The following is a 15,174-nucleotide window of genomic DNA, read 5'->3' on the forward strand; positions in this document are numbered from 1 at the left end:
TTTACTTTCACATTGCTTACAAAATTCAAAAGAATTTTGACCTGAAACAACATTAAAATAAGATACGAAGTGAATGAAGTGGTAACTGAAAATCTATTTCTATAATAATAGAAATTGACTGTAAGTATTAATTTTTAATGTAGCAACAATACATATGCAACTACTGTAATTATACACAGTCCTGATACTTTTCACTCTGAGAGGAACTGAGCACAATATTAATTTTGTAAATAAAATGTCTCTGGCGGTTAGAGTCTATCGCCGCTATCTCCAGCTTAATTTTGCATCATCATGATCTACTGTTGTATGCATTTGACCTCTTAACGTGCACCAGGATGCTCCATGGTGCAACATATTACTCAGATTCAGTGAAATCCAGGAAATGACTCCATTTTAATAATTACCAGTTTTATGCACTTTATTTCCCATCATCTTTCCAGTGACTGCTACTGTCAAAATGATTAAAAAATACAAGTGGTCTTTTTAACAGTCTGATCTGTAATCAAGATAAGTACTTATACTGTACATGCACTAATTCCAGCCTGTGTCTGTCTAAATGAAAAATTCAAAAGTGTGAGAGAACCTCTTGTTTAATCCCTGATCTGCCAGTTTAAGGGAAGTTAATATATTTGGCAACAGATGACTTTTTCCATCTGATCAGGACAAGAAGACTGGCTTTTAAGTTACTACCTTAGCACTACATTGTTGAAATCAGCTAAACGGATTATTTTGTTTTAGAAATGGCTTTAAAAGTGCCCAAAAGTGCTGCATATGTTAAATGTCTGAGGTACAAACAGCATTCTCAAGAGAGAATCACAGTACTAAACTGGTACATTCTAAAACAAAAAGACCAATGCAAGAGCTTGTTAGTATGATTTCATTTTTTAAGATTTACACAATCTTTTTGGTAGTATAAGAATTCAATGTGGTAAAAGTGCTTATTTTTTCTATTAAATACACTTAAAAGCATTCTCAAATACAGTACCCTTTTAAAATAAGGAACACACTGTCATTTGTAGATGCTTACTGTCAACAGTTTGAACAGACAAAGGAGGATTTTTTCCTCCACAGAATAAGTCTTTCCTGTCTATGAGCAGCTATAAATGGTTAAAGGTACAAACACTGCAAAATACAATATAGGATGGAAATAATTCACTTTGACATATTCTTGGAATTTTGGCTAAATTCTCTTTTAGAGAACATCTTCATAAAACAAAACTACATTTTTTTTTAAAAAAGGCACCTAAAACATTTAAATATTCCAATTTAAAAAAGGCACAGAAAGAACTGGAATAGTATACTGTATAATTGCAAATACAGTAGAATGAAATACTTCTCTAAGATTAAGCAGAAATATTAAACACAGTAGGAAGCATTTAAGTATTTAAGAAGCATATAACCGAAGCTATGTCTAGATATTGTTTAGATGTATTTCAAGCAGGCCATATATACCATAAAGGTTCAAATACTTGGCACCACCATATAGAATATGATTTGTGATATTTTATTTTAAAACAAATGCAATTAGTAGTCAATACATCATCATTATCCATTAAAGCAAAACTTATCAATTATCCTCAGAGTAAGTGATGTTTTTCAACACTATTAACTGCAATTATTTTAAATTTGAATAGTTGGGATTATTCTATACTACAAACATCTCTACTCTGTTGAAAATAATGTCAGGACATCTTACTGAATCACTGGTGAAAATAAATGACAAACTACATAAACGTCAGCCGTCACAATATTAAAACTTGATTTATCCAAATTAGTGTTACTGACTTTGCTCCAGAATTGGAGGAGGAGGATTTGGAGGACATGTGAGCACAAGTCTTGCAGTGACATTTTTTTTCTCTACCATTATCATGCAAAGGCACATCCCTGTCAAACTAGATCTGTGACATCATCAAACAGGAGCACTGGAAATGGACAGTGGTTGAGAACCACAGGTAGCACATGTTTTTGTGACACAGTAACATCACGGTCAGGACAGGGTCTACATGAAATCCCGGCCAATTGCTCTGACCACAACTGCTGTATGGGCTGAAGAAATATTGCACCATAGGCATGGCTGGCCGGATCCTGCCCACAGGTCATGTGTTTGTGTTCTTGAGAATAAAGTCATGACCAAGTACATGGGTGAATAAATTATGAAGAGTATAGCTCTTGCTATGTCTAAAACAAGGTTTTCTTGATGTTTGTCTGACTTTTGCAATGAAGTAGATAGATAGATAGATAGATAGATAGATACTTTATTGATCCCGTGAGGGAAATTGCAGTGCAACAGCAGCTTAACACACACAACACAGCCACAGTGTAACGAATTATATACTAATAGTACAATACATACAATACAATACAAGAGTTACTCACAGTCCGGACACACAAGAGGAAACTAGAACAGAACAGTACACAGAAAATCGTATCACACGTATGAATATAAATATAGATGTAACCATAGATATAAATATAAATATAAATGTATTGCACAGGTCCCTGGCATATATTGCACAAAAGTGGTTGTAAACGGGAAAAAGAAAAAGAAAAAGAAAGAGAACAGATGTAGCAGTATATGTGTATATGCGTTTAGTCCAGAAACAGGTCACTGTCGCTGTTGCCTCTGCCAAGACGCAAGGTGGATGCGTTGTACAGTCTTATGGCAGACGGCAAGAATGACCTCCTGTAGCGCTCCCTGTCGCACCGTGGGTGAATCAAGTATTTGCAGACATTAGCACACAACCAAACAGACAGTTCTAAAGTGAAACTGTCCACTGTCGGAAACAGCTAAATGAAATGCCAGTAACATGGGTACCTCCAAATACTTTTCTGACTTTTGCTTAAGAATGGCTATCCTTTGATTTCAACATTACATGATGCAGTAAATGTAAACAGGGTGTAAGTGTTAGTGTACTGTCTACACCTGGTCCCAAGTTTATAAGTACTATATTTTAGTACTGTATATTTACTGTATAGGTGCAATCTTAAGTTTCCTGTATGCATACATGTAAAATATACAGTACTGTATATTGTAATGAATACAGCTGACATACAGGTTGTACGAGCCGGTTGCCACACAGTGACAGCACTGCCCTCCCCTGCGCATAACAGGGATGTTGGTTGCCCGGGATGACGAAGGCCTTCTTTAGCTCAACCTGCAATACCCCTGTTGAGCAACACCAGAGACCTGGATTCGAGCCCATACGGTGAGGGACGAACTGGGCACAATTTGGGCACAAGCCCAAGAACCCGAATTCACTACAATATATATTGTACATGTTATATGTGATGAACACTGAGAAGTAAATGCAGAGGATATGCAAATAGTAACATGCATTTTACACACTCTTCACCCTATATAAAAGTAAATATCTCACAGTAAGAGTAAGATTTTCTGAATTCTTTTGAGATTGGCTTGCAAAAGTAAATCTAGATATAATCGGAAGGAGTGTGCATTCCGATTCTTAAAAAGTCTTTTTTGGTTCCTTTGGGTTCTCCTAGTGACTATGATTACAATGCTCGTTTCTCCTACATTATTGAAAAAATAATGATTCTATCTCCTTGGCTCATATATTGTACAAACATAAGTAAGCTGGACAGTGTCATAATGTGTGCTGGAAAACACTGTACAGGCACCCTGTGTGCAGATGAGTAGCTCTGTGTGTGGATTAACAGTCTGCTTTTAATACTGCAAAGGAGCTCATGTTCCCCTGTTTGACAGAGCTGTTAATTTAACATGTGCTAAAACGTATGAGCACACTTCAAGGGGGAGCTCGGTCTCCAAGAGAAGATGAACAGAGCAAGTCTTTTAACAACAAATCCAATAAAGACATCCCCGGTTTGCATGTCCGCACAAGGCTCAGACTAATAGCCGACATCAGCAGTGCTAGATCAAACCTGATGTTTCTCTCGTTTTAGCTAATGAGGAGCTAACCCGCGGGGAATTGGTGACAGATACTTCTGCTTGTTTTCTCCCGATAGGTTGAGAAATTCTCAGGTCCCAAAGGGTGTAATAGACCAATTCATTCAACACTGTTTGTACTAGAAAATGAAAGAAAAAAAATGTTTCACTCTTTACTGTTATCGCTCAAGACCATGCTTTCAGTCAGGGTTGTGCCTAAGCAGTTGCTCCATTTTAACCATTGTTACATTTATTTTATTTTTTATATGTATGTAAGCATACAGTATATCTTTTTTCATTAAAATATCCAAGGTCACTGGTGAATACAGGGAGGTGAAAACTGTAGAGTGGACCATTACAGAAGTATTACAGAATCAATCAAAAAGACTTTCTGGTAATCCTTGGAGTTTATCCGGACATGTTTTAGTGGCATTACCTTGGCTTTAATTTACAGTAGCTGGCGGTTACAAGAATAGAGGAACATTCAGATTTCTTTGTAAGAAAGCTACTGAAGCTATTAGATAGTTCACTTTACAGTTACATGGGTAACTGTATAATGCAATAGGTGTTAAAAAAACATTCCAGCACACACTGTAGCTTAACTTACAAAGCTTTGCTGATCGTAAAAGAAAATACCTAGGTCCAAAACAAGCCATGGCTATAATCCAGCAAGATTTAGTGGTGGAAATGATGCTATTTGTTTCTTTTACACTAGTTTGGAAGTTTGCAAAGAAAAAACATACTTGTTAAAGTAAACTTTATTATGTAAAAAAAAATACAAATTGCCCCCTAAATACATACAGTACTGCATACTGAAACAATTATTCAGAAATAGATAAAAAGGCTATCATGATTTAAGAACGGAATGACAGAAAATGTTATTTGACTCTTCTTTTAGCCACAAAATTGTACAGCCTGATAAATCCAAATAAATTATAAATCCAAATTTCCAGCTGTTTGGTATCTATTAAACACCACAGCTTAGGTATACTGTTCTTTTGCAATACCCACACTAACAAAATACCTCCTCAACATGCTCTGCTATTGATTAGCACTCACAGGTCATCAAAATCTTGATTCTTAAGGTCAGAGATAGCATCACCTCTATAATATTTGAAGGCCTTTCCTTCGATTGCCCCTTCTAATCCCCACACTTCCCTTAACCCTTCCTCCCAGTTCATTCTCTAAACTTTCAAATCTAAATCATTTTGGATTTCCAGTAAAGTTTAAATAAAAACCGATACAAGGTGGTGTGGTCTTCCTAGTTCTTGAGGTTTGCATTTCACAGACTGTATAGTTCACACAGTGAATTCACACACTGAATATCTATTTTTGTTCATTGTTTTCTTCTGTGAATTAAATCTGTTAACAAAAAACTAATTTCACACAATGGCGTACAATTCTGCGATAAACTAGATTCAGCAGAGAAGCAAGTTCAGCAAGTGTAATTCTTCAAAGACAGACTTCAAACATGAGCATTTCAATTAGTGACAGCTTTGTATGGATTTTGGGTTTAGTCCTTGCAAGGAAAAATATCTTAAAATGATAACTGCTTTAACTTCTTCATGCAAAAGGTTATGGGAGTGCAGAACAAACCATTAGCCATGTTGATGAAGCCAGCACCCTGAATTCATTCAAGAAACAACTGGATGAGATCTTTTTCAATCAATTAGTTGTGAGGTACCAAATGAGGCTACATGGGCCAAAATGGCCTCCTCAATTATCAATTATAACAATTTTTCTGTTGAAAGTTTACCTTTAAAAAAGTTTGATTCAAATCTTTTTTTTTAGAAAACAAGAAAAACAGCAATATCAAAGTGAATAAATGCAAGCACACTTTTTAGAAAATTTCAGGCACCACTGGCAACAAACTGCAAATGTGCAAGATGAAATGACATGCTTACCTTTCAGTGTGAGCAATTATTGCTGGCTGTGATTCTTGAAAACATCTACATGTAACCTATATGTCCTGTATGTACAACTACTGTATATACTTACAGGAGGGGCAGCGAGCCAGCCAAACTTGTCCTCAGTTCTGTTCATGTCCCTGTCAAAGGCGTACAACATCTTGTATCGCAGGTGATCGATATCGATCAAGTTAAACTGCCTCCTGGCATAGTGGTAGCTCTCATTGTTTCCTTTCCTCGGGAAGTCCAGCCATTCTGGGTGGCCAAACTCATTACCTGGATATCAACATAAAAACAGACCATGTTCAAGTTTGACTAAGAGTACTATATAGCATTTCAACATTAGTATGAACCTGCACTCTGAAAAAAGGCCAGGCAAAAAACTCACGAGGAAATGCATACAGTACATACACATTAATACTGTATAAAATTATAAAGTATGAGTAAAACTCTCTAATTGGAAATATACATTATCTACAATACTAGTACAAAGAGTATTAACATAAGCACATTACAACTTATTTTTAATACCATTTCACTGGAAGAAGTTTCTTTTTAGATTCAAATTAAGACTTAATTATTAATACAGTTTATTAATACTTTATATATCCTCATAAGAATATAATGCATTCAAAAGACACTATAAAATAAGGTCCATCATATTAAAACCATTTAGTAGCCTACTGTAAATGTGGCTTTAACATACATCAACTGATACACAGCACTTAGTTTATAGTTTTATATTTTGACTCTTCAATATACAGTATGAGTTATTATCTAAGATTTATTTTAATGAATGTCTAATTTAACAATTTTGTATACATTTCATGTCCTATCTATCCAATGTACAGTATGCAATATTCTGTAATGTTTATATTTTTGCAGTCATAATTATATAAAACCTTGTGTTTTTTTAAAACTCATGCCTAGCTGTAGATAAATTTAACACCAATTAATACATTTTGTTGAAGACTGGAGCTACTGTAGTCTCTAGGAAGTTACTTGCCATAAAACACAGAATATCACCAAACAAACATAATCCAAAGCTTTCATCTGAAATTTCATTTGAATTTAACTTTGTAGTACATTTATGCATTGTTTCACTAGGAGCTATATAACTCATTTCTTAGCAATTGTAGGCTATCTGACAGATTAAAAATTCAAAAAATGAGATACAGCATTACATAAAGTATTTCAAAGTCATGACCCCATAAATTAACTGAAAGTCTTCAATGACGATTATTTAGTTTCTGTCTTCTTTGTCACCTGGTGGAAAATAATTCCCAGATTTTACTATCTAATCTCATTTTCTAGAAAGATAACATTGAATATCCTTCATAGTTGGCTGCCTAAATGTAGGATGCACATAAGAACCATAATGTATTCTGACCATAGTTCCTAGATTAAGAAATCATGACAGCAAGGAAAAGGAAAAAAAAGGCTCATGAATTAATGCACATTCACACTTTCTTCAGATTTTTTTCATGTATCCATCAATACTGGACTTGTGAGCCTATTAAACAAGTCACTTTGGGTAAAACTTCATAAATCTGTTCGCAATAGTGTGATGTTATCCTGGAGAGCACCTGGCTTTCATTACCATAGGAAGATAATTTTTAGGATCTTATGTTCTTGAGAAGATTAGGAAGCAGTGCACCAATTCCCACATTTTAATTTTTTAATCACCATGCACTGTTCAACAGCATAAGACAGGTGACCGTCCAGACACTAAGAAATTAGCGCCAGATGATAAATTCTTGTCACAGGTTTGCATAAAAACCTCCTGTGCCAACCCAAATAGCCCATTCCAGACATTTGTGAGTGTTAAAGTGTGATTACACTTGTATTCTCAAATAATTCTGGCAGGTTTTTAGTACTCTTTTTTCCCAGAATGATGTTTTTATACTTCCATAAAAACAGGAGGGCTCCCTGGAGAAGATACTAAGCACAAACAATCTGCAATCAAAGGACAATGTTACACTGAAGATATTCTAAAACTGTACTGTAAATGCTTGATGGCAGCACAGAGTGGATACACAAATCTGAAACAGTAGAGCAAACAATAAAAATTAGTGCAAAAATAAAAGATAATCTCTATTTGTTCTCATGATACAAGGTGCAACTATCTGTATTTTATTTTTAAATTTAAACATCAGAAGAAATATGGAAAGGCAGTGACATGAGGACATTACTCATTGGCAGGTGACTTCCCATTGGAAAATTTCTGCAATTGCTCCAGCATAGTGCACACACTAGCAAAGATTGTGTTTATGCCACAACATGATCTCAAACTTTTGAAAGTACACGACGACACATTTCAGGAGGCATTCATTTGCATTTTGTTTAGCAAGTGCCCTTATCCAGAGCAACTTACAAAATATAGAATAATAAATAAAGTACATAAAAAAAACAATCAAAAAGTAAAAATGCAAATGTACCATACGTTTAATTAGTCTGTTCCCCTTAGTCTGTAAATATTTTGTCTTTTGCGAGTTGACACACACTAGATCACACAGCCTAGACTGCCATACTATGACAATTATCATACAGAGATCTGTCTAAATCATTTTAAGATATCTTTACACATATAAAGATATCTTTAGTTATTTGTAAATATTTTGGCTTGAATTACATACAATAGTCTGCTATGTAAGAAATCTGCACAGCTCACAGAGGCTTACATACAGTATGAAAGGCATTGCCACAAGCACCAGAGGTGACCGTATTATTAGTTGTGAGACAGTCTTCTCTTCTGGCAAACTAGCCAACCCTTCTCTTGTAGCCTGGGTGCAAAAAGCTCTTCTTCACAATATTCCTCTCTCCACACTTGGGTGACAGAATTTGATCAACAAGGTTGTGATTAAGAGATAAAGAACTGAGCTGATAATCAGCAAATTCTGAACACACAGACATACAGTAATGAATAGTCTGAGACACAAGCAGCCACATCTTCAGCAAGCTTTTCTGTAAGGTAACCAGTCTGGGAAAAGGACATGGCATCCTTCTGCTCTGTTTTTTGAGTGTAACAATCCAGCATTGCAGCTATGTCTACAAGGATTTTATTATGTTGTAGTTCAACGTGTTGTACAGGTTTAAAAAACTGGCCTAAGAACTATTCATTCTTTGTTTAAGGAAAGTGTTATCTACTGAGTAGTGTCATACATACAGCTGAATAGCTGAAGCTACATTACTTAGGAATTAATTTCCGATTAGACCCCTGTATGTTTGGCTGGATGAACTAAGTTTATCTTCAACTAAACTCTTAATGGTGGAACTCCAGAATGCACATATTGTCTACCAGAAGTATTAACCTCTTTTCAATAATGCCATATTCGCCTCACATTGCAAATGATGTACACACATTTTTACTTGAAGATTTTTAATAAACAAATTAAAGCTCAAGACAAACACTTTTGTAGGTGAAAGAAGTTGTCAGCAAAAACTGAAAAGAGAAATCAAAAACTAAAATACATTGATTGTATCCCATTTGCTATGGCAAGCCCACATTATTTGAGTTTTACATCATGTGCAAAAATAGTGCTTTTTTAAAAATAAATATCTCTATCTCTGTTACTGTAGATCTTTCAGTAAGGTGTAGAATCTCAATCAGAGATTCAGCCATGATGATTAAGAAGCTTTTGCAACTCTAAGGCACTGAATATCTCTCTAAGCATTGCAAAGTCAATTAAGAAGTGAAACCTATATTGTACCAACCAGCGAGTGCCTAAATCAGGCTATCCCTCCAAACTGAGCAGGATGGCAAGGAGGAAACTGGTTAGGACCAACATTGTGAGGGCAACAGAATCTCTAAAAAGAGAAGCTGATAGGAGAAATGTTCCATAATTAAAGCTGGTCAGAATGGCAAGAAGGAAGCCATTACTGCAAAGCAACATTTTACAATTTAAAAGACAAAAAACCTTGATCTATCTACAAAATAAAACATTTGGAGCAAAGCAGACACCGTGCATTACTTAGTAAACACCATCTCTATTGTCTTGCATGGTGGTGGCAACTATGGAGTTGCTTTTCATTAGCAGGGACAGGGAAGCTTGTCAAAAAACAGATTTGACAAGAAAACAGATGGAATAGAGTACTGTTCAGACCTAGAGGAAAATCTGCTTCCATCTGCTAAGGTCCTAAACCTAGGATAGAAAATCACCTTTCAGAAGGACAATGACCTAAAGAACAAGGGCACAACTACACTGGAAAGGAGGAACAAAGAAAAGAAGAATGTAAATATTCTTGAATGGTCCAGTCACAGTCATGACTTGTGGCAAGACTTGAACAATCCCCAGCCAACTCGACAGACCGAGTCTGCTTAACAGAATGAGTGAAACATGCACTGTCCCAGTCTGCAAAGGAGACTTATCAAAAAGACTTGCAGCTGTAATTGCTGCCAAAAGTGTTTCTATCAAGTATTGACTCAAGAGGGTGAATGCAATCAGCATTAGTTTTTCTTTGCCCTTTTTACTGACAATTAATTTTTTATTCAGGTTACACCATAAAAGTGTTCATTCTGGGCACTGACATTTTATTTAAAATGTGCACTTTAAAAAATGTGTACACCACTTTTGTAATTCAACAAAATGGGACATTGTTGAAATTAGGTAGGACTTTTGCAAGGCACTGTATCTCCCTTCTAACGGTTAATTTAATCTCTAAATTTCAATATAATGCTTACACATACAGTATGTTGACATATTATAACCTTGTTTTCAACAAAAATAAAACCAGAGCAAAGAATGTATCAACAAACTTAAACTGGCTCACTGTTACTCACTGTAAACTGTGAAAATCAATGGCAAGCATAGAAATCACAGAAATATATAAAGTTTAACAAAACAAATTTGATACATTTTCTATAAAACAGAGTCATACAAATATCTTGTCTAAGACTCTAGGAAACATTTTTTAATCATACTCCTTATTTTAGTACTGTCTTATGTAGTGTATTAGAATAAGCCGATGGTTCTCAAACTGTTAATTGCAACCCAAAGCAGGTTGCGATTTTGTTTTAATAGTGTTGTCTGGGCAATTTGAAATGCAGTTTCATTTAATTTGCAAAGGGTACAGCCTTCAGACAAATGTAGTAATAAAATAATAACAACAATAGTAATAATAGTGGTTGTATTAAATTACAGCAATTGTCTTCTATTGTGCATCACTTGCCCTACTCAAGTACACCCTTGTTGGAATGGTCTGAAACTGTCACCTAGCAACCACCTCAGCATATTATGGATGATGACAGTTTGCAAAAATTATTGTAGAAATAATTATAATATTGAATAATTATTTTAATCTCTTGGGAGGCATGGTAGCATGGATGTTTTGCGTCCCTTGTGTGTATTGACTGGCATCCCATACAGGGTTAATCCCACCTTGTATCCGTCACCTAGTGCATTATGCTCAGGCTCAGCCTGTTGAATAATCTTGAATTTGAAACCTTTTTCAAAACATTTTTGTTAGAAAAATTACAATTTTTAATTTAGTGGCTTTTTTCTGTAGTCTAAACAAGTATATTGTGATGATGAGGCTTCCCAAACCTGACACACATTATGTTGTTAAAAACTTATCCTCATTAAGGAATCACCATAAGCATACCTCCCTTTTCGTACATATTTTTTTAACTGCTGTGTGTATTATACAGTATATTACCAATATTGGGAACTTATTTATTTACTTGTTTCTGTAGATGCTGCTTTGTGTAATTTTACAGAAACATTATTTAAAGAATTAACTATGTAACAATTCAGGGTTGAAGGAGAATGTTACGACCCCAAGTATCTAGGGGAAAAGGGGTGTAACATTTAAGATAATTTTTGGAAGCAGGTGGGTTCTGGTGAGGGACTAGGAAGCGTGATAACAAGGGTGGGTGCAAAAGTGATGATTTTAAGTTGAATAAGTGACTGGTAAGACATGATAACATACAGGGGAAAGGAACTAGAGTGGCGCCAAAGAAAAGAAAATAACAAACAAAAATGAAGCTGGCTAGGAAAGTGAGGGAAAGCTTACCTGATTACAAAAGAAAACCCGAAACACACTGTCTTTGGTGTCTTCAACACCCTAGCTAACCTCCACTGACTACCCAAAACCATACAAGACAAATGGCACTCACCTGTACTAAACTTATACAAAATCAACTAAGTGTGTAGAATGTACCTAAACTAACCTTATACACAAAAGTTCACACAAAAACACAAGTGAACTAGGAATACAAATAAGGGAAAATGAGTGTAATCAACAGGAACAGGGTACATAAGAACATAAGAAGTTGAACATATAACACATTAGGGCAAGGTAATGGTGAAACAAAGATAAACACAAACAAACTAAAGTACAAAGAGACGAACAGAAACCAACAAAACAACAAAGCCGAAGCTATACGAAAATACACACACACAAAGCAAAACAACAAACTAACAAATCCGAAGCAGAAGCAGAAGCGAAGCGAAGCGATAACCAAAGCCGAGCGGGACCAATGTCAAACAAAAGGCCTCTCCCTTCTGAAAACCTCCATGTTATATACTGAATAAGATGCACTCTGATTGGCTGAGAAGCTGATTGATCATGATGTCATACGGAAACAGTGGTGTAATGTGTGTTAACCACACACTGGGACGTAACAGTTATGCCATAACTATTTTGGCGTAACACAGAGCAAAACTGCTGTGTAGAATTTTTTGGTTGTCAGAAATGGTCATAGGGCAAGGAACTCGAAGAACCACTTAAAAAAAAGACCTGACACTACTATCCCAAACACTAAATCTTCTGTAGAATTAGTGATAGAGGAGCACATCTTTTTTCCAATTGTCTAACACTTTTACAATGCTTGTAAAAATAACTAATCAGAGGCAGTACACACTACTATTTAGAGATGGGCCTGCTGCTAGATAATCTGGTTAATTGGAGGCTCACTGTGTTGACTGAAAACCACAGTACATTATTTTCTTTGGTGAAGCATAGTCACTTTTAGACAAAGTTCAACTCCACACTGTTCATTTACCCTTTACAGACACTTGATGTACATATGTATGACACTACTCAATAAAGTGGGTCCAGCAGCTCTTAAGAGTCCTCTGAAGAGGACAGGATGTAAGACAAACAGAAGAAAACTTATGGTGCAAACTTTTTTTCAGCATGGTTGTTATGCTAAAAATCATCAATGATTGTGAGGGGGGGGGGGTCAATAAAGACAGGGGTTAAGAAAACTGCTTTCAGAAAAGAAAAAGTGTTTTCCCCATGTTTTCCAGAAGATCAGATAAGAGAGCAGAAGAGCCAAACGTTGAGACACAGATTGGGGACACCAATCAGGAGCAAAATACCAGCTTGTTTTGGGAGACAGGAAACAATTATAACGGCTAATTAGGAGAGAACTAGGGTGTGCACAGACTCTAAATGAGCACACACAATATCTTAAAATAACCTAAATCAAAAATCACTGCAGGAACCTCGAAACATAGGGGTTCCATGATCTTTTCAAATGAGAGGCCCAACGTATTTACATTATAATGTGTATATTTTGTACGAAACACTCACTTTTTTCACACTCATTTCCGTACTTAAATATTAATACTGTATATGGTCACATGTGTCTAGGGCAGGAGTTTCAACTTTTCTGTCTCGCGGGCCCCCTTTCAAAAGATTCCTCACGATAAGAATCCTCCAGAACAAATATTGCAGCATAGTGAAGTTTGTATCTTTAATGTCCCTGTTAACTATTAAAGATTAAAGCAGGACTGCAGGTCAACAGTTCAACTGTAAGTGCTATCAGCACTGAACTAGACCTACTGATTTTAGACTCTACTGTAGAGAACGTACAAATGCCTTTTCCCTTTATACTATACCCAGCAGTTAAAATGCCTTTTCTCCTTTGAAATGTTTAATATCAACAAGTATCTCTTAATAAACTAATTTAACAATTTTATTGAAATGTTAAAGATAGATTAGATCTGTCACTGTTTCAACTTTATTGTAGTTTCAGTACATATACAGTACTTTTGTTCAGTGACAATGATGAAATCAAAATATGTCACTGCATGTTTTTCTTAATATATTTGCCTTGTAATTGGGTCAAGTAGAAAATGATGTTTATTGCAAATAATACATTACCTAATTGTCCTGATGACCCTTGATCAGCAATTGTACATATTTATGGAATTAACTGTTATAGTTCAGCTGTATGAAATACAAAATGTTCCTTTAGAAGCCAGTATACAATAATTTTTCAAAGACTCTTTCAATGGCTGTTAGAAGAAACAACAGTGTAATAATCTGAAGTAAAGTACTGACATTTATTCTATTTGTCACTTATTACGTACTGTGAAGAAATAATGTAAAAAAAAGAGATGTGCCTTAATTCAGTATCACAACTCTTAGAGAGTTTCTTCTGGAAGTTAACATTTTAAAAGAATTAGATCCATTTTAAGTGATACATCTTGGTGTGAATGATTGCAAAAGCGATATTCAGAAAATATAATTTTGAGAAAAGGTTTTAAAGGGAAAGTAGTAAGTAAACCATCATTAACAACAACCCAACTCTGAACAAAGAAAACTACAAGGGAACTTGATTCAAGTTTGCAAAATTCTCAGAGGTACTGACAGTCCATCTAAATTGCTTTTTCATCTAAATTCATCTAAAGCCTAAAAAAATATTTTATACATTATGCCAAGTATATAAAGTAAAAAGGTTAATTGTTTAATTGACTACTCAGTTTGGAACAAAAATAAGAGACAATGTAGCCCTCAAGGAACTGAATTATATACCTTTCCTTAAGATCAACAGTACCGGGTAGATGCCACTCTCCATCTCTGCAATAACTATTGTCCCGTCTCTTTTCGTCCTTTTCTAACACTTGCTGGGGTGGCAGGGTGTGTTTGCCCTCTTTCCTCTTTCAGCACTTACTGCACAACCCTCTCTAGTCTAGCTTTTGCTCAGCACACTCAACTGAAACTGTTCTCTCCCCATTACACTATCCACTCAACTCGTGCTGCTACCCTCTCTTCCCTCTTAATCCTTCTTGATGTCTTTGCCGCCTTTGACATTGTGAATCTCTTTATTCTCCTGTCAACGCTTGCTGACCTGGGGATTTTTGACACCACTTACATCTGGTTCTCCTCCTACCTCACTGATTGTGCATCACTGCCTTGAGAGTTATGAGCATTGTGCTGCTTTGCTTTTGTTCCCATGAGAAAACAAAGCTAAAGGGTGAGACACATACTGTACACAGGAAAACAACTAGCAAACAAAAAAGTTGCTTACAGGTGTGCATAATACTTGAGTACTTCTCTATACTTAAGCTATACATAAGCTGTTAATAAAGAGTGATTTGGGAGATTAGTCTTGAGTCTATTGTATGTCTGTTAAAT

At 35.6% G+C, this 15,174-nt stretch overlaps 1 protein-coding gene across 1 annotated transcript in view; it reads right to left on the minus strand.

Moving 5' to 3' along the window:
- LOC148658417 (1,4-alpha-glucan-branching enzyme-like) overlaps positions 1 to 15,174 on the minus strand; it is a 377,056-nt gene that overhangs the window by 70,735 nt on the left and 291,147 nt on the right. The window contains exon 13 of the mRNA XM_088639572.1: positions 5,900 to 6,084. Coding sequence (XP_088495698.1) covers positions 5,900 to 6,084 — 185 coding nt within the window. The remainder of the gene's footprint in view (positions 1 to 5,899; positions 6,085 to 15,174) is intronic.

The sequence above is a fragment of the Lepisosteus platostomus genome, chromosome 7 (genome assembly GCF_059453375.1).
Source record: "Lepisosteus platostomus isolate fLepPlt1 chromosome 7, fLepPlt1.hap1, whole genome shotgun sequence".
In the NCBI taxonomy this organism is placed as follows: Eukaryota; Metazoa; Chordata; class Actinopteri; order Semionotiformes; family Lepisosteidae; genus Lepisosteus; species Lepisosteus platostomus.